Genomic DNA, 19,667 nt, shown 5'->3' with positions numbered 1-19,667 from the left:
TCTGCCTCATTCTTTGCTGCATTTAACTGGATGCTCCATGTAGTTACAGGCTTTGACACCTCATGCCACCGTCACCCACCCTTCTCCGAAGTACCTATGTGGTCCCCTCAGTTGGTGCCAGCACACATGGGTGGGCTGGGAGCAGGAGCAGCTGAGAGCTGGAGCCGGGAGTCCATCAGAGCCGCCAGGGTGCGTCCTGAGCTGGCTTGGAGGGAACTGGGAGTGTGCAGGGCTGAGGCCCAGCTGGGGCTGGAGTTGTGACCAGCTGCTCCTGCCTGTCAAGCCCAGAGGCAGATCCTGAGCCCAGCTCGCTCAGTCTTCCCAGAAAGCTGGGGATGGGGGGTGCTCCATGTGGCAGGCTGCTGGGCTCGCCCTCCCCAAGCTCCACCGTATAGAAAGGGAAACTGAGGCGTGGGGAAAGTAGTTACCTCTGCCTAGAATGTCGGTGGAAGGGCCCCAGGGGGCTCCAAGCGCAAGAGTTTCTAACGTGAGACCTACAGACGTGCCCTGGCCTTATCCATTGGCTGCACTGGTTTCTGCCTTGGGATTCTGTTGGAATCTGCTATCTAAAGGAAAGTTGAAAGGCACTGCTCCCCCTCTCTGGATGGGAAAACTGAGGCCTGGTAAGGGCAATCACTTGCCACAGTCCCAGGGCAAGTTCGGAGCTGATCTGGACCTGGGGTCTATCTGCCTGGGGCTCCGGGGGAGACCCCATGCATGCCATCTTCAAAGATCTCCTGCCCAGGCTATGGGAGTGAGGGTGTCGAACCCCATCCAGGAGCCAGACATGACAGCATGTCCCCTTTAAGCAGAGAGCCGCCTGCTGCAGTGGGTGGACTCAGTGCCCAGCCAGTGGGAGCTGGGAGCTTCTCTCCCACAGCCCCTCCCTCGTGAGGGTGTGGGAGGGGCGGAGCAGCGTGGCTCCCCAGGGAGTCAGTGGGCAGCAGGGACAATAGCAGACATGCTGTGTGGGCTCAACCGGGAGACCCCTGAAGAGGCCGGTAAGTAATGGGGGACCTGTAGGCAGAGGGGTGGGGCTGGTTCCTCACACTGCTGTCCGACAGGGGACTGGGATGGCTCAGAGTGGGACTGCCACTCCCCAGAGTCCCAGGGCTTGGAGAGAGTGCAGGGGGCGGGACACCTGGCCAGGGTGAGCAGGTGACAGGGCTGTCTGTCTGACCCTGGCTGCTGTCCTGCAGCCAGGGGCCGAGTCCCCTGGGCTGCCCAGCACGACAAGGGGAATTCCAGAGGGCAGTGCTCAGCCCCTCAGGGGTGCCTCAGGGGTGGCATCCACCTCAGCATGAGCTGGCAGGAGGGCGCTCCCTGCCCAGAGGTGTGGGAGCAAAGGTGTGGTGTGGAGGGAGCTCCTGGACCTTGTAGCGGAAGGGAGAAGCCCTGGCTGGGTTCTAGCTGCTGAGCCCTGGGGCTCTGGGGATGCAGTAGCGAGGGAGAGGGGCACACAGCTGCCACATTCCTGGGTGGCCAGGACTGGGACTCAGGGAAGAGCTCTGGGGCAGACTCCATCCATCTGTCCATCTGTCTCCTAGCCTGCTGGCTGGCCTTACTTCTCCCCATACTCCCCAACAGAGAGCTTGGTCGGAGCCAGGACCCAGTCCTTCACTCTGTGCCCTGGGGCCGCCCTTGTCAATCCCTCCCTCCACTTTCCCGCCTGGCGACAACTCCTAAGGGAGGGACTGGGGACAGGTGAGGAAACCGAGGCACAAACCTGGTCGTCTTCCCTACAACTGCCACCCAGAGGCCGACTTGGGATTGGCATGCACACGAGGACAGCAGGGCTCCCCACCAATGAACTTAGGCTCCCACCTCCCCACCCATGGCCAGGGCAGAGGCAGGGTTACCCTCAGACCCCACATAATAATAATGCAAACAATAGCTGACAGCTGTTGAGATCTAACTCTGTGCCAGATCTTACTCTATCCTAAGCTCTCTCTGTGCGTTTTCTCATTTAATCCTCACAACAACACTGAGTTCAGGACCACTCTCCCCACTTTACAGTTGGGGAAACTGAGGCATAGAGATGTGAAGTGACTTGTCGAAGACTACCCAGCCAGAAGTGGCAAAGCTGGGATTCCACCCCATGCGGTCTGCTCCTGCCCCCTCCGGGTGACGGCACTATACATGGAGACACTGCTTTAAATGGAGACACTGCTTTCCTGGCCCGGGCACCTGTGTCCTCTTGACCTAAGGCCCACATGAGTGGGGTCCCCTCGTCCTGCAGGGGTCAGAGCCACACGGGCAGGGGTGCCCCAGAGACCTCACCTGGGGCATTGGCAGGGAGGTGTCTTCCCCTCCTACGGGGCCTCTGCCTCCATCCAGGCTTAGGCTTCAGCATCGCCTGCCTGGTCCTTTGCTCAGTCTCCTCCCTGGCCTCCTGGTCTCCTCCCTGGCCTCCTGGTCTCCTCCTCCTCCTCCACCTCCTCCTCCTCCCCCTTCTCCTCTTCCCACGCTCCTTTTGGGAGCTCACTAAAATGTAAATCTGATTACAGCTCTTTATCCTGGCCTTCAAGGCCCTTCATGAACTCCCTGACTTTTTCTCTGGTGACTTACCCTCCCACTGCAGCCCCCACCTACTTCCCTTCCCAGGTCACAGAACCTCATGGTCACAGCTGCCAAAGCTCTTTTTAAGAAAAATGCAAAGACGGAGCTTCAGGCAGAGCTGGATCCAGGTGCTCGCTTAGCACTGTTAGGACTCTGACAGTTCACTCTGTTAGGTTTATGCTTCTTTTTAGGCACGTTTCACTTCCGGGCAGACACTTCCTTCTCCAGAGGGCCCCGGGGACTTTCAAGCTTAAGGTTACCTAGTTCAGTTCTCCCCAAGGAAGGGCCATTCCAGCAGTTTCAGCAAACGGCCCAGGGCTGCTCTGGTTGGCCCAGCTTGGGTCACATGCCCTCTCCTGACCAATCACCGGATCTCTGATTGGCCAGGCCTGGTCATGTGGCCTCCCCAGGAGCAGGGGGACAGGGCAGCCAACAAGTGGCCACTCCGTACACACTCCACATTCTGCAGGGGAGGCTGAGGCCCCGAGGAGTCAGGCCACTCACAGTGCTTCTCCGTGAGCACCAGGCGTGGGACACGCTGCCCAGTGCCCTTTCTCGGCCCCAAAGGACTCCGGCTTGCATGAGTCCTTTCCGGGCCTGTCCTCTGGCCATATTCAGTCTTGCTCCCGGGAGTCTTGTTTACCCTCCACTAACCGCGGCCCCTTGAGGAAAGGCTGTGAGCAGGGCTGGGACGCACCGTAAGCATGGACACAGACTTGGGCAGTAACTTCCTCCCTCACTCCCCACCCTGTTCCCAGTGTTCACTCTTTCCTGACTCCAGGCCACAAAGTGGTCTTTGTTCCTGAGCACTTGCCACTCAGGAAGGCTAGGGCAGTGTGTGTGTGTGTGTGTGTGTGTGGTCCCTCGTCTGCGGCCTGGGCTTCCCACTCCTCAGAGGGGACTCTCACCAGACCACCTGGATCCCTGCACAGGCCCAACCTCCTGCACCACAGCAGGGGCTCTAGCCCTGGGGGACCCCAGGCTCCAGACTATGGAGGCCACAGAGGCCAGGGGGCCACGGCAGCCATGGCCTAGCGTCCGGGAGGCCTGGGTTTGCATCCTGGTTCTGCCTCTTCTTTATTTTATGATCCTGAACAGCTCATTCTGCCTCTTTGATTCCCATTCTCCTAATCTGCAGGTGAAATCTAACATTATTTACTGAGCCCTTACTGTATGCAGGCTCTCTGTGCTGGACATAGCAGGGAACAGGCAGACAACAACCCAGCCCTCTGGAGCTGATGTCCTAGGGAGGCCGAGGCAGATAGTTAATAAGACCACAGAGTTTTTTTGTGTTTTTGTGTGTGTGTGTGTGTGTGTGTGTGTTTGTGTGTGTGTGTTTTAAGTCAGGTCTGTTAGATGGCGTTGAATGCTATGAGGAAAAATCAAGCAGAGAAGGAAGGTGATGGGAGGTGTTGGAGGCGTGGGGGGTGCAGGTTAGACAGACTGGCTGGGGAAGAACTCTCTGAGAAGGTGACAGGTTCCTGAAGGAGGTAGGGAGGCAGCTTTGTGGATGTCTGAGAAAGAACATCCCCGAGCAGAGCGGATAGCCAGTGCAAAGGCCCTGGGGTGGGCATGCGTCTGGTATCGAGAATAGCGAGGAGACCAGTGCGCTGGAGCAGACCCGGCAAAGGGGAGATCTTTAGGAGGTCAGGGAACCTGAGGGACTGTGATGACAATTTTGCTTTTACTCTCAACAGGGTGAATTGAGTCTTTTTACTGCTCCAGGCAACCGCTGGTGGGAAATAAGATGGTTCCGTGGTGACTCAGGTTTGAGGTCATGTTCCTTGATGTTGCCGGTTTCAGAGTTAGACAGGAGAGCACAGACTCAGAAGGCGGAAGGCCAAGGCCTGCCTTGAGCCTGCACCCCCATCCCACATGATGTTGGGGCCACCAGGAGTGTGACTTCAGGCCCAGAGCCAGGCGCTCCCCACACTTCGCGGGAGCTCTCCCCGTCATGCTGATGGCTCCTGGTAGCCCTGGCGTGCCTAGCCTGTGGGTGCCTGAGCGCTGCCCCCGGGGTTGGAGGGAGGAGCATGGGGGCTCCTGGAGGCCAGCACTGCCTCTAGGGTGCCCCTTATTGAGAGAGGGAGAGAGCAGAGCCGAGGGTTAAGGATGTGGCCCAACAGGCCTGAATTCCAGTCCTTCCTCTGCAGTCACCGGCTGAGGGACCTCTCTGGGCCTCTGTCTCCTCATCTACACACTGGGGAGCATCAGATAATTCTCGGTGGAGTCAAACGCATTCAGGGCAGGTACAGTGCTTAGAGCAGGCCTGGCGCAGGGAAGGGCCCCACACTCGGTGCCCCTTTTCTGTTCCTTTTCTTTTGCAAACCTTGGTACCAAGTGAATCAGGAGTCTACTTTTTAAATTAATAGATGCTTTTCCTTCTTGTTTCCCTTGAAAACATGCATACAACAGAAAGATCGCAGCGTCGATCTTTCCGTATTTCCCTCCGCCACGGACGCTGGCTTCTAGGGAGGCTTGTCAGCTGCGGGGGTAAGGCTGTCACTTGGAGCAGAATCAGCTTCGATGCATCTCCATCCAGCTGTCCGCCCTGGTCCCGCTGTGATGGCCAGAGGGACGTTATTTGTGAAGAGTTCCCACAGGGGCTGGGGCTGGGCCATGGGCATTGTCCCTGAGTCTGCCCAGGTCTGTCATGGGCTGGGCGGCGGGGGCAGGAGGGGCCCTCTGGCCCTGCCACTTAGGAACTTAGCAGCCGCGTGACCCTGGGCATGTAAACCTGCCTGTGCCTCCGTTTCCTCATCTCTAACAGCGGGACGATAATGGTACCTACCGCATAAAGTGGTAATAATTTTAAAGTTCGTAGAACACGGCCTAGGGTCAAATCTTGGCCCTGCTCCTTACGGTGGGAAGTTACTTAGCCCCTCTGTGGCTCAATTTTCCCATCTTTCAAATGGGAATAACACTCATGCCACCTCAGAAAGTGGTGAGGATTAAATGGGATAATGCTTACGAAGCACATAGCACAAGGCCCAGCATTTCATCGATAGGAGTTGTTACCATCGCGAGCCGCAGTTTGCCGCTCTGTTGACTAATGAGTTTGCCGACCACTGGACTAGACTAAATGTTACCGTGTAGTTGGAAGCTGTGAGGATTAGGCCAGTGGTCGGCGAACTCATTAGTCAACAGAGCCAAATATCAACAGTACAACGATTGAAATTTCTTTTGAGAGCCGAAAACCGACTTCTGCGCATGGGCCACGAAGTTTCTTTTTTTTTTCTTTTTTTTTTTTTTAATTTCTTTATTGATTAAGGTGTCACATATTTGTCCTCATCCCCCCATTCCCATCCCACCCCTATCCCCACGCATGCCCCAATCCCCTGTTGAACTTAACCGTTGGATAGGCTTATATGCATGCATACAGGTCCTTTGGTTGAACTCTCCCCCTCCCCCCACCCTCCCCCTCCCCTCCCCTATCCTCCCTCTGAGGCCCGATAGTCCGATCGATGCCTCCTTGCTTCTGGTTCTGTTCTTGTTCCTCAGTCTATGTTGTTCATCATTTCCCCTAGATGAGCGAGATCATATGTCACTAAATATATACTAATAAGAACTGAATGTGAGACGAGCAATAATAGTTATGCTGACAGGCAAATGAATCAATCTGTAGCGAGCTTCCCCCTGGACCAACAGTTCTTTTGAGACCCAATTTCAATGTCCAGTAGTTCCTTATGTGTACATGTCAACACTGACCCCTCAGCTCTGGATGGTGGACAAATGGTGGTAATGGAGGTCCGACTCCCTCTGGTTTGGTCTCGGCCGAACCCAGGGGCACGGCGTCACCCGGACTAAGGGGCACGTGGCCTCACCCATACCCAAGGGGCGCGTGGTCTCACCCGGGCCTGGGACCCAGCCTCGCCCGGATGGATCCAGGGGCGCACGGCCTCACCCGGACCCAGGATCTGGCTTCACCCGTACCCAGGGACGCTTGGCCTCTCCCAGACCCAGGGGCACGTGGCCTCACCCGGGCTTAGTTGCACAAGGCCTCACCTGGTTCCAGGGACACATGGTCTCTCCCGGACCCAGGTACGCTTGGCCTCTCCCAGACCCAGGGCCACTTGGGCTCACCCGGGCCTAGGTGCACGAGGCCTCATCCGGATCCAGGGACGCATGGTCTCACCCGGACCCAGGGACGCTTAGCCTCTCCCAGACCCAGGGGCACGTGGCCTCACCCGGGCCTAGGTTCACGAGGCCTCACCCGGATCCAGGGACACATGGTCGCACCCGGACCCAGGGACGCTTGGCCTCTCCCAGACCCAGGGGCATGGGCCACGAAGTTTCAATCGCACTGTATGTGCGCGCCCGCACGTGGTATTTTGTGGAAGAGCCACACTCAAGGGGCCAAAGAGCCGCGTGTGGCTCGCGAGCCACGGTTTGCCGACCACTGGATGAGGCAATCGTGGCGTATTGTGTGCAAAGAGGAAAAGGGTAGTATGGAAAACCTTTCTAAGGAAGGGAATAAAGGGGGCAGAGGGGGAGCTGTCGTGTTTCATGATTTCTCGGTACCGTAGAGTCTCATTGATTCCTCCCACCAGCCCATGCGGCGGGCGCTGCACCCCCACTGTGCAGAGGAGACGCCCCACGGTCAGAGAGAAGTGACCTGACCCAGAGCCGTTAGTTGGCAGCAGATTTGGAATCAGAATCTGAAGTTGGCCTACGTCCAAGGTCCATCCTTTCTTTTCCACCAAACCAGCAATGCCTTCAAAGGTGGGGTCAGCCAAGCCAGGAGTAGCCGAGCACGTGGAATGCTGTAGAGGTTCCCCTGGAGAGTCAGCAAGGGGCCGCCAGGCACAATGGATGGTTAGACCCAGGGGCGAGTGGGGTGGCCCTCTGCTCCCCATCAGCACCTGGGGGCGGGCTGGCCTTGCAGCTGGCTCGGTGTCGGGCCGTCATTTCCTGTTTGTCCCACGTTGAGCCTCTCTGGGCACTCATTTTCTCAGGGGCCCCCCTTTCAGATGTGAACGCTTCTTCCTGGAGGCCCGCAGAGTACGCGTCAGTCTAGGCTGAGTCCGTAGCCCCTCCTAGCAACCCCCTCCCACGCCCCTCTCCTGCTTAGGGGGTCCTGGCACAGGCAGCCGGGCCAGGGGCTGACTTCCTTTCTCCTTTGTCAAAGCTCAATAGCTCCCCGGGGCTCCAGAGAGATGGAGATAATTAGGCAAATTAGCAACGCCCTCAAGAGAAATGAAATAAAAAGGAAGCCCACCCACCCACCCTGGGCACAGCGGGGCTGGGGACCAGGTGTACAGGGCTGTGCGGGGTGCAGCGCCTCTCCCTTCTGCTCCCCCCTCTCACCCAGCCCACATGTTCCCCGGGCGGCTGGCATCGCTTCGGAAATGAATTTCCCTCTGAAGCGAGTTCTTACAGGATGGATGGACTGGAGTCAAAAGCTCATAATTGCCCATTGCTGGAAGGAGGAGACAGGAAAAAAGAAACTCGAGGATAAAAATATCTCTGTTTTTTTATGCACGTTTCCAGCTGAAAATTGGTGGGAAAGATGTTTTTGAAAAGCCTTCATCTCTAAGCATGTAATTACCAGGTCTCAGAACAAAAAAAAACACGAGAGAGTGGGAAAGAGTGAGCATGTTCTCTGAGGGAGGGGGACTGGGGCCTGACCGCCCTGGAGATTTCTATAAATAAAATAATTTCTTCAAATTCTCAAGCCTGGGCTGGCTAGAGCCAGTGATGGAGAGGCAGGGATAACCCCTCCTTCCCCCCATTTTACAGATGGAGAAATAGAGGCTCAAGTCACACAGCCAATGGTAATTCTGGCCCTGCTTTGATTCTTGGTTTGCATGCTGCCTCAGTCCCTTTCCCAAAAGCTTGTGGCAGTGGTATGCTATGTCCCCTCTGAACAGGAATCAGCAAACATTGTAGCATTCCCCATGAGTGTCTTTCTGAATATGGCCAGAAGCTTTGTCCAGCAATTCACCTCCCTGGAGTGGCCTCCCCCTCATCAGAGCCACAGCCTGAACTCATGTGCCTTCTCTAGAGAAGAGCCCAGTCCTCGCTTATTGCCCACTGACTCTTTGTCTGCAAACGGTTGTATGAATCCTGGGTTGCAGCACACTGTCAGGCCTGCTTGACTGCTGGGAAAAGAGATGGCCCCCAGCATCAACCCAAAGCCAGCAAAAAGGTGTAGAAGGAGGGAGTTGGGGCCACTCAGTGTTGAGACGAGCAGCTGTCTCAGCTGCCCCAGGATGTCCCTGCAGCTCAGTTCAGTACTGAGTAGTTCCTTAGAGCAAGGTCTGAATGTTGGGAGGAGGAGAGAAGGGAGAGGACACACTTGGAGGATTCCACAGAGACACCTCGGGAAATGGGTCCTGGCCTTCAGCAGCCAGCATCCTGCATCCTTTGCTTCAGAAAGGATCCTGCATTGTTCCTCAGTCTTAGTCTCTGAATCTTTTTTAAAAATATATTTTTATTGATTTCAGAGAGGAAGGGAGAGGGAGAGAGAGATAGAAACATCAATGATGAGGGAATCATTGATCGGCTGCCTCCTGCAAGCCCACATTGGGGATCGAGCCCGCAACCCGGGCATCAGGGAATGGAACCGCGACCTCCTGGTTCATAGTTTAACGCTCAACCACTGAGCCATGTCAGCTGGGCAGACGCTGCATCTTTTGTTTTCAATATCAGGGTTCAAAACTCCACTTTTAACCCACTGTTGTTGCACTCTGTTCTTTGGGATCCTACTGCTCTGAATTTGGTGAAATTTATCCTCAGCGTCCTCCTCCTTTCCTTAAGAGATCACCCCCCCTACCCTCCACCATCCCCAGGCTCATAAATCGGGAGCCAGCAAACTTACCTTTGGTCTGCCCCGGATTGTCCAGTGGCAGAATCTCATTTGCACAGGATAAGACCGATTTTAATTCCAGAATGGCCCTCATGAAATACTAGAGAAGTCCGCTGTCGCACAGTGGATATAACCCAATCTTATTAATTTTATTAGCTCAGAAACATCTTGTTGAATCTAAATGAAGTGCGAGTTAGAGAACTGTAATGGGAGGCATTATACTTAATGGGGTGTTACCTAAATCGTTGCTGGCTGGTGTGAACAAAGGGCCTGGGGGAAGAGGGGTGAGCAGAGCTGCTGGGGGCCCCACTCCAGAGGCCCTAGAAATGATTCCGGGTTTAACTGCTGTTTGATTTGCTGTTTACCTCCTTCTGGCAAGCAAAGGGAGCTTAGCCCTGGTCTGCAGAGTGGAGTGAGGGAACTTGGGCTCTGTTAGACCCAGATTGAGCTGCAACCCTCACTCTAGAGCAGCGGTCACCAATAATGGTCCGAGAGGTCTGAAAGGTTGGTGACCGCTGCTCTAGAGCAATGATTCTCAAGATGTGTGTGTGTGTGGGGGGGAGCTGGGGGGGGGGGTTGGAGCAATATTGCTCCCCTAGTGGACTTTGGCAATGTTTGAAGTCATTTTGGGTTGTCACGACCAGGGTGGGGTGCTACTGGCATCTAGTGGTTAGGTCTTGCTGTGGCCAGGAGGCTGGGGGAGGGGAGAAGAGGGATCTCCCCACAGCTGGTGAACGGCTGAGCCAGGATATGCACTCAGGCCAGGCTGAGCCCTGAGCCCATGATCTTAACACTGGGCCAATTGGAGCTGCAGGGGTGAAGGTGGCAGGAAGGTTATTCTTCAAGGTCAAGCGAGCGGGCTGGTGGGGCAAGCGCAGGCTCAGGTGAGACAGACTTACCTGGGGCTGCCTAGAATGTCTGAGAATATGGCTCGTACACTGTAAAGGGCAGTCCTCATGAGGAGTCATTAATTAGGCCCACTCCAGATTGAGTTTGCTCAGGGCCAGCCCTGTCTCCCATGGGCTGTGACACCTACCTGCCTGCGAGGGAGCTCCCTGTCCCCGCAGGTGTGCAAGCACAGCCTCAGGTGGTGGAGTCAGCAGACCCTGGTTCTCATCCACATTACATAACTCCCCAGCTGTGTGACCGTGGGCATGAGTTGTCCCTCTCTGGGCCTCAGCTTCCTAATGGGTATAATCCTATATAATAAAAGCCTAGTATGCAAATCGACCAAACGGCAGAACAACCAGTGGAATGACCAGTCACTATGACGTGCACTGACCACCAGGGGGCAGATGCTCAATGCAGGAGCTGCCCCCAGCCCGCAGGCCCCAGGCCAGCCAAGGCAGGTGCCAGTGCCAGGGGGCCCCCTCAATCACCCCGCTGGTTGCCCCACGGATCGGCCCTGATTGCCGGCCAGGCCTAGGGACCCTACCTGTGCACGCATTTCATGCACCAGGCCTCTAGTGGAATAATATTACCCATAATAATAATACCAGCCCCACGGGGCTGTGCCGATGGTTAACCACAGAACAGTGTGAATGTTCAAAAGAATGCCACTCAGCCCCAAGAGCAGAGATAGAGCCGCCCTTGGGAGGAGGAGCCACCAGGACCCCCAGCAGAGACACCCGTGGGGCTGGGGGCAGGAAGGAACCCCTCCTTCAGGCCACATCCACGAAAGGTTTGCCTGAATGGAAATGGAAATGGAGCTCTGGGCCTTCTCTCTCTCTCTCCCCTGCAGACGATGGGCCTTACTCCAAGGGAGGCAAAGATGCGGGAGGAGCCGACGTGGCCCTGGCTTGCCGCAGACAGAGCATTCCAGGTAACCAACCCCTCTCCGTCCCCTTCCTCTTTCTCTGTCCTGGAGGCACAGGGAGCGCTGGGTGGGGGTCAGACAGCACTGGCTCTGCTGCTAACTTGCTCTGTGACCTTAGACCAACCACCTAACCTCTCTGATCTGTAAAAAGGAAATACCTCACCCAGCGTAACGCAGCCAAGGGCCCTGCTTACCACGGGTTAGCCTCACTTGTCTTGGAGCTGGGGGCCCCCAAATGGCCCCATGCCGCCCCCTCACCTCCCATATGTCCGCAGAGGAGTTCCGAGGGGTCACCGTGGTGGAGCTGATCAAGAAAGAAGGCAGCACGCTGGGCCTGACCATCTCAGGCGGCACCGACAAGGATGGGAAGCCCAGGGTCTCCAACCTGAGGCCCGGGGGGCTGGCGGCCAGGTGAGAAAAGGGGCTGGTGGGGGCAGCAGGAGGGGGCTGGGCCAGTGGAAAACATACTAGGGCTTTGGGTAAAGCAATCAGGCAGCTGTTTCCAGAAGCTCCCAAGAGCTCGGTGCCTGCGGGAGGAAGCCCTCTATGGGGGGGCTGTAACTCTAGGCCCCAGCTGCTTCTCTTTGCCTTTTCACCAGCTGCTCCCTTGGCCGCGGTGCCTCCTCTAGCCAGGCCCTCCAGGCCTTTGCCTGTACAGTCCCCTCTGCCTGGAAGTCTCACTCCCCATGACATCCTCCTGGCAGACTCCCGTTCATCCCTCCACATTGCCTCTGGGAAGCCCCTCGCCCCAGGCTGGGACAGCCACTCTGCTCACACAGTCCCATGTGCCACTGGTGCACACATCGCCCTGGATTTCGCCATTGTGTTGGCTCCCTTTGGACCATGAGTTCCTTGAAACCCGGGAGTGAGCCTCTCCATCGCTGCCTCTCTGGATGGGGCAGGCACTGATAAGTGTTCAGTTGAACAGAACAGATTAGTGGCGAAAAGCAGGAAGAGTGTTAGGACCAGCAAAGGAGGCGGTCTGGCCACTCTGCAGGCCCGTCTGGAGCTGGTTGGAGCTCTGAGGGTGACCCCCCGTAGGAGGGAAGGCAGGCAGACGGGCCTTGGGGGAAATGCCAGGCCTGGGTGTCAGACAGGTCCAGGTCAGCATCCAGGCTCTCCTACTCACGCCCCGTGTGACCCCGGACACGGTCTGACCTCTGAGCCTACATTCCCCATCTGTACCGTGAGGATCTGGGGGACATAAGGATTCCATGGGAGGGTGGGTGTGAATGCTGGCGCCTGTCGCCGTGCCTGTGCTCTGGCCTCCTTGCTCCCAGGAGTGACCTGCTGAACGTGGGCGACTACATTCGGTCGGTGAACGGGATCCACCTGACCCGGCTCCGCCACGACGAGATCATCACCCTGCTCAAGAACGTGGGCGAGCGCGTGGTGCTGGAGGTGGAGTATGAGCTGCCCCCGCCCGGTGGGTGCCCTTGGACGGGGAACTCTCTCCACTGCCTTGGTTGTGGGTGGACACAGCTGCCTCCCCGCCAGGGCCCGGGCGGTGGGGATCGTGCCAGGTGGGGTAGGTGGGACCTGGAGCCTGACCACACACATCCATGCCTCACCCAGAGGCTTTGCCTTCCACCGCAGTCTGCTGTCCCCAGGAGGCGGCAGGGCCCTGTTTATAACTCGCGGTCAGATGACATATTCATTTGAAGATTTTTTTTTTTTTTCCTTTAAGGGGGCAAGTTTGGGGAACATTGGCTGAAAAAATTGTCCCCTGCCCTAACGCTCTCCCCAGCGTCCCACCCTGCATGGACTACCGTGGCCTAGCTCTGAATTTTCAAAGCTGGCCTTGAACTTGGGGTGACTGTTGGAATTCAGCCCTGGCCTGAGCCCACCAGCCATGGATTCGAGCCCGAGTTCCGCCATCGTCTCCGTGTGAGCGCGGGCAGGCGCTCTCCTCTCTCCAAGGGAGGGACGAAGGGGGTATTAGGAAAAGGGTCCCTCTTGGCCTCAGTTGTCCTACCTGTTAAATGGGGAGGAATTTGCCCTTCCTATAGTCCCTGTGACTGGCCACCCAGCTCTCCTGGGACGGGCTTTGGGGACATCTGCCCGCTCAGTGATGTGACTGGGAGACTCAAAGGAGTCCTCCGCTTTCCTCTAGCCCCTGAGAGCAACCCAGGGATCGTTTCAAAGACAGTGGACGTCTCTCTCTACAAGGAGGGCAACAGCTTTGGCTTTGTCCTCAGAGGTCAGTGTGAGAGTCCCCCTTGGGCCCGGGGGTGGGAACGTGGCTAATTCTAATTCTGTGCATGCTCCGTTTTGCTTTAATGAACCTGTGCATAAATCAGATATATCGTATATATATATATAATCTTGCTTCTGACTTTAAAGAACCCAGGACTATTAAGCCAAGTGTTAAATGGAAAATGCTGCCAAGCAATGAAATGCAGGTGGTTGAGGGGAGTGTGAGGGAAAAGCTGTGTCAGGAAACGGCGGTGCCACTGAGATCGAGAGCAATGCTGGGAGCTGCCTAGCAGTCAGGGCCAAACGGGAAGCGGGATGAGATCCGAGGAGAGGAGGCACGCCATTTAGCAGGGAGAGGGCTTCGGTCGTGTCCTCGACTGGCTGGCGGGAGGTGGGATTTACAGCTGCTGTCTCGCAGGAGGGTCTGTGAATAGCAAGGACAAGGTCCTCCAACAGATTTAAGGAGGGGAGCCCGCTTAGGGCCCGGGTCCGGGTCTCGGGGCATCAGGAAAGGCATGGACAGGTGACTTTCTGCCTCTTGTTGGACTCTGTCCAGGAGGGGCCCATGAAGACAGCCACAGGTGTCGCCCACTTGTCCTGACCTGTGTGCGCCCTGGGGGCCCTGCCGACAGGTGAGCCTGAGCCAGAGGGAGCCTTACTGCCTCGCGCTGCGCTGACCAACCCCAGCTCCTCGTGGAGAAGGCAGAGCTGGGGCCTTTGTGCCCATTCTCCAGATGAGCACATGGAGGTCCAGAGAGAGTACACCCTTTGCCCATAGTCACTCGGGGAGTACTTGGTGGAGCCAGGACTAAACCCCAAATGAGAGAGACCCCAAGCTCTTCCTTCCCCAACATTCTGTTGTTTCAGGGGCCCGCGGGAGACGAGCCTTAGTATCACATTGCTCTTCCCTTCCCTGGCCTTAGTTTTCCTCTCTGTGGAATGGGTCCAATATTTTAGTCCCCAAGGTTTGGGGCATGGTGATCGGCGTCACCGTGGCCCTCTGTAATTCAGCCCCCACCCCCGCCCCCCAGTCCTGGCTGCACTGCCCACCCCGGCCCTGCCCAGACACGCAGGAGGGGAGAATGTGGAGGAGGAATGCGCCCAGTTCCCAGCGCCCGGAGTCCCAGTGGGAGATTCCTGGCCATTTTAAGAGCAGCCTGGAACGGCCTTGTCAGAAATCTAAATCTGTCCTGGAACAAGGCCCTGCAACCAGCTATTCATAGAACCGCCCAGAATAGCCTTGGCCACCTGTTGGCGCAGGCATTCCAGGGTGGGGATCTGACCCAAGCCGAGGTGAACCCCAGCTCAGGCCCCACCCTGGGGCCCCCGGTGAATTGGTTCCCAGGCCCGTTTGTCAGCAGGACAGAATCCCTGCTGAGGAACCAGGTGGGACAGTGGGAGGGACTCTCTATGATGGGCAGCGTGAGGCTTCCAGATCACCCCACTGCTGACGCTGTGTGGCCCTGGGTGGGGCTGCCGTCCTCTCTGGACCCTGGTGCTCTCTTCTGCCCCCGGGGCAGGAGGGAGGTGGTGATCCCGAGGGCCATCCCCAGCTCAGGCATTCTAGGGTTGAGCCAGGACTGAATTTCTTAAGCACCAGGTGGGGTGGGAGATGCCAGAGCTGAACCGATTCCTATCTTCCCGCCCATGTATTCACCTGCACATTCCTAGTCGCTCATCCTGTCACGCCCTCATGCATTCCTTCATTCACCTGTCCCGTCCCTTTCTCCTTCACCCACTCCCTGCCCCTCCTCTGTGCCCGCCTTTCCCAATGCCCTCTCGGCAGGGCTGTGCCCAGTGCTCGCGCCGGGCCAGGCCGGCTGACCGAGCCCTTCCCTGCAGGGAGGGCTCTCTGAAGGTGGGGGACAGGCTGCTCAGCGTTGACGGGATCCCACTGCACGGGGCCAGCCTCGCCGCTGCCCTGGCCACTCTGCGGCAGTGCAGCCACGAGGCCCTCTTCCAGGTGGAGTATGACGTGGCCGTTCCAGGTGAGCCGGGGGCCTGAGGGCTAGGGCTGGGCAGGAAGAGGCCCAAGGGTCGGGGAGCATGGAGGGGGCACAGATCCTCACCACTGCAAAGGCTGGATGACCCGGGCCAGTCCCGTAGCTTCTCTGCGCCTCTCTGGGCAATAAGCACTACGTACCGGGCATCGTTTGATGCAACGGGCGTTCTGCTGAGGACACCACAGAGGTCTCCATTCTCATGAAGCTGACGTTCTGGCGGGGAGAGATGGGCAGTAACCTGCATGACTCAAATAGAGAGGGTGTCAGATGTCAGTAAGTGCAGGAAAAAAAGTTAGGGAGAGAGATGGGAAAGGCTGGGAGGGACTTTCTAATTTGCAGCCACCGAGGGGGAGAAAGGCGATGGTGGCTGGACCAGGCTGGTGGCTGAGGAGCAGCACAGTAGGGGTCAGATTCAGGAAATGGGATGGAGGTCGAGCGGGCCCGATTTGCTGGCGGTGGGACCGAGAGCAGAAGAGCTAGGTTTTGTTTGTGAGCCACTGGGCGGGTCAGCGGGTGCCGTTTTCTGAGGCGGGGAGGGTTCAGTGGACACGACAGCTCAGTGCCGGCCTGCAGCAGGCTGTCAGTAAATGTGAGCAAGGCAGCGCTGTCCGGCAAAGCCCGCGGCCAGAGCCCCTCCGACCCAAATCCCTGCCCCTCCTCTGCCGCACAGTGGCTTTTTGTGCGCTTGGACAAAGACAGCCTTCACCTCGCACATCTCAGTTTTCCGGTCTGTAAAATGGGTGCAGTGATCCCAGCCTGGCAATGAGGATTACATCGAGACAGCAGAGTGAGGCTAGGGACGAAAGCGCTCAATATTTGCACTTCAAACTCTTCTTTCATTCCACGCGCCAGATACCGTGGCCAGTGCTTCGGGCCCCCTGATAGTGGAAATAACCAAGACGCCGGGGTCCGCCCTGGGAATCTCGCTCACCACTGGCTCCCACCGGAACAAGCCAGTCATCACCATCGACCGCATCAAGCCGGCCAGCGTGGTGGACAGGTGAGGCCCGCGCTGGGCACTGCCACGGTGAGGAGGGTCGGCAGGGGAAGAGGCCACCCAGGCCAGCTTTCCTCCTCCCCCGCTCCCCCCGATCTGGCCAGGAGCGGAGCGCTGCATGCTGGAGACCACATCCTGTCCATCGACGGCACCAGCACGGAACACTGCTCGCTGCTCGAGGCCACCAAGCTGCTGGCCAGCGTGTCAGAGAAAGTGCAACTGGAGATCCTGCCTGCGCCCCAAAGTCGGCGGCCCCTGAGGCCCTCAGAGGCAGGTGGGTCCCCTTGGAGGGTCTCAGGGCACATCATATGTGTCAACTCATTCTGATCCCTCCTCATTGTCCTAGGACAGTGGTCGGCAAACTCATGAGTCCACAGAGCCAAATATCAACAGTACAACGATTGAAATGTCTTTTGAGAGCCACATTTTTTAAACTTAAACTTCTTCTAACGCCACTTCTTCAAAATAGACTCGCCCAGGCCGTGGTATTTTTGTGGACGAGCCACACTCAAGGGGCCAAAGAGCTGCATGTGGCTCGCGAGCCGCAGTTTGCCGACCACGGTCCTAGGAGGTGGCCACTGTCTTAGTCCCATTGTACAGACAGTGGCCATGAGGCACAGTGGGGTTAAGTGACTTGTCCGAGTGACCTGGCAGCTGGCTCCAGCGTCGCCAAGCCCCAGGCGAGGGTAGGGGTGCTGTGCAGGGAGGCAGAATCCATGGGCTGAGAGAGTTGGGTCCTCACCCTCCTTCCATGGACTGGACCCCTCAAAGCCCCGCAGCAGAAGGAAGAGCCGGGATAGGACCTGGGGCAGTCGGGGAGGAAGTGGTACATGGCAGCCAGTTTGGGGGATCAGGTGGGGCAGGTGGGGAGGCGGGATCTCTGGGGTCCTCAGGGGAGCAGATGCTTAGATGGAGTTGGAGGCAAAGAATTCACGGGGCGGGGAAGGCCTGTGAAAGGTGGAAGGGGGGGGGGGAATGCAGGTCTGAGCAAGACTCTGCCAACCCAGCAGGAACCCTGGACCCAGGCTGCCCTGAGAGCCCAGCAGGGGGCAGGCATGGCCAGGCCCTGGGACCCTGAGGCTGCCCAGGCTCCAGAGCCAGTCGCCTGTTCCAATCTTCCCCCACCACCTCCCACGGCGGGCCTTGGCTGGGCCTGCTTTTCCTCCCCGGCGCCTGCTGCCACACGGCTGAGCCCGAGCACAGTGCCCAGCACATCACTGAGCCCCGAGCACAGCGCCCGGGACGCACGAGCAGAACCCTGACTGCCTCCCTTGGCTCAGGGGACGCTCAGGATCTGTGGTCCAGCTTTCCTCACTTCGTCTGCAGATGGGAGTGTAGCCTCGGGAGGGTGGGGGTGGGGGATGGGGGTGGAGAGCAGGTGTGGTGAGTTCAGACTCCATCAGCCCCTGCACACACACATCTCTCTCTCTCTCTCTCTCTCTCTCTCTCTCTCTCTCTCTCTCTCTCATCTTCCTCCAATGGCCACAGTGAAGGTGCAGAGAAGTGAGCAACCCCATCGCTGGGCCCCCTGCGTGCCCTCCTGCCACAGCCCCCGGCCCGGCCACTACCGGACGACACCCACCTGGTCCGCCCCTGCCGGCCAAGACCAGAGCCGATGTAACGTGCCCACCTGCTGGGGCTTGTGCATGTTTCATGGGGGAGGAAACCTAGACTCAGAGAAATTAGGGGCCTGCCCAGCGTCACCTCGCACGTTCGTGGTGAGATGGGTCCCTGTCCTGGCAGCTGGGTTTCCCTGGGTCTGTGAAAACCCCGCAGTGTTTGAGGCCCAGAGGTCACACGGCAAGTGGTTGGGGGGGATGGGAAAAGGCATCTCCGTGTCTCCCTGTGGTTGGGTGGCGTCCTGGCACCCACTGGGCAGTGCGGGGGAGGGCCCTGCTGGGGTTCACGGACTGTGCTCTCATCTCCCCAGCCCTATCCTCGACGCCATTTTCCTCGCCGATCATGAACCACACCATGCCCTGCACCCACCCCAGCACCCTTCCCCGCGGGTCGCAGCCCATGAGCCCCCGGACCACAATGGGGCGGAGGAGGCAGCGAAGAAGGGAACACAAGAGTTCATGTAAGCCACAGCCCTGCCAAGTGGGAATCACGGCTCCATTGTACAGATGAGGAAACTGAGGCTCAGAATGGGCCGTGACTTGGCTGGCACCAGAGCGAGCCAGAACTCCCGCTCCCTGGTCCCTCTGGCTCCAGGTCCGCGGGCCCGGGGCTGGGCTGGCTCCCACGGAAGGCCTGGCTGGGGCGGCCCCACTGAGTGCCGTGCCCACCCGCCCCGCAGTGTCTCTGGCCTCCAGCACGGTGGGGCCGGGCGGGCAGATCGTGCACACGGAGACCACGGAGGTCGTGCTCTGCGGGGACCCCCTCAGCGGCTTCGGCCTCCAGCTCCAGGGCGGCATCTTCGCCACCGAGACCCTGTCCTCCCCGCCCCTGGTGCGCTTCATCGAGCCTGACAGCCCGGCAGAGAGGTGAGCCTCCTGCCCCCTCCCCATGCGGCCTGCCGCTCTTCCGTGGGCGCTCACGGGCAGCCAGGGAAACCGAGTCCCACACCAAGCCTGGCTGCACACGTTATCTCACTCAACCATCACAGCAACATCATCACCAGCCCCTTTCATAGATGGGGAAACCGAGGCGCAGAGAAGCTGCTTCCCTTGCCCAGGGTCACAGGACTCGAGCCCCTGTCGGTCTGAGGTCAGAGTCCTCTCTCTCTCTATATGTGCACCTTGTAAGGCACGGCATCATCCCCATTGGACAGACAGAGAAACTGAGGCCCAGCAAGGACCCTTAGCCAGAGCCACAGGGTGGACCGCCCGAGGCTCTCTAGCTGGAGCGGGGCAGGGCGGAGCCTCACACCTGCGGGGTGTGCCGGTGACGGAGCTGCTTCTCTCTGCGGGGCTGCCTGCGGTTCAGGTGTGGGCTGCTGCAGGTGGGGGACCGTGTTCTGTCCATCAACGGCATCGCCACGGAGGATGGGACGATGGAGGAAGCCAACCAGCTGCTGCGGGATGCCGCGCTGGCCCACAAGGTCGTGCTGGAGGTCGAGTTCGACGTGGCAGGTGCGTGCGTGCCCCTCGCCGCCTCCTCACGCTTCGGAACCCTCTGCTCCCGCCTCTCTGTGCTGCTCTCGCCTGGCGCCCAGGTGCGTGCCTGAGCGCTCCCTGCGGGAAGGAAGGCACTGGCCGGAGGAAGGAGTTCCACGCTCACCAGGGTCAGGGTGGATTTTGCACCAGAACCCGGGTTAGAATTCCGGCCCTGTGATTTGGACAGTCT

General features: G+C 58.3%; 1 protein-coding gene across 1 annotated transcript in view; it reads left to right on the top strand.

Moving 5' to 3' along the window:
- The first annotated feature begins 961 nt into the window (after positions 1 to 961).
- Positions 962 to 19,667, top strand: part of GRIP2 (glutamate receptor interacting protein 2) — a 34,458-nt gene continuing 15,752 nt past the window's right edge. Inside the window, exons 1-13 of the mRNA XM_008152425.3 lie at positions 962 to 1,001; positions 11,109 to 11,189; positions 11,459 to 11,594; positions 12,464 to 12,609; positions 13,297 to 13,383; positions 13,936 to 14,011; positions 15,222 to 15,367; positions 16,235 to 16,382; positions 16,484 to 16,653; positions 17,868 to 17,996; positions 18,310 to 18,459; positions 18,679 to 18,865; positions 19,308 to 19,453. Coding sequence (XP_008150647.1) covers positions 962 to 1,001; positions 11,109 to 11,189; positions 11,459 to 11,594; positions 12,464 to 12,609; positions 13,297 to 13,383; positions 13,936 to 14,011; positions 15,222 to 15,367; positions 16,235 to 16,382; positions 16,484 to 16,653; positions 17,868 to 17,996; positions 18,310 to 18,459; positions 18,679 to 18,865; positions 19,308 to 19,453 — 1,642 coding nt within the window. The remainder of the gene's footprint in view (positions 1,002 to 11,108; positions 11,190 to 11,458; positions 11,595 to 12,463; positions 12,610 to 13,296; positions 13,384 to 13,935; positions 14,012 to 15,221; positions 15,368 to 16,234; positions 16,383 to 16,483; positions 16,654 to 17,867; positions 17,997 to 18,309; positions 18,460 to 18,678; positions 18,866 to 19,307; positions 19,454 to 19,667) is intronic.

This window comes from Eptesicus fuscus, chromosome 18 (assembly GCF_027574615.1).
Source record: "Eptesicus fuscus isolate TK198812 chromosome 18, DD_ASM_mEF_20220401, whole genome shotgun sequence".
Classification (NCBI taxonomy): domain Eukaryota; kingdom Metazoa; phylum Chordata; class Mammalia; order Chiroptera; family Vespertilionidae; genus Eptesicus; species Eptesicus fuscus.
The sequence above is the reverse complement of the archived record's forward strand: the minus strand, read 5'-3'. Positions and strand labels throughout refer to the sequence as shown.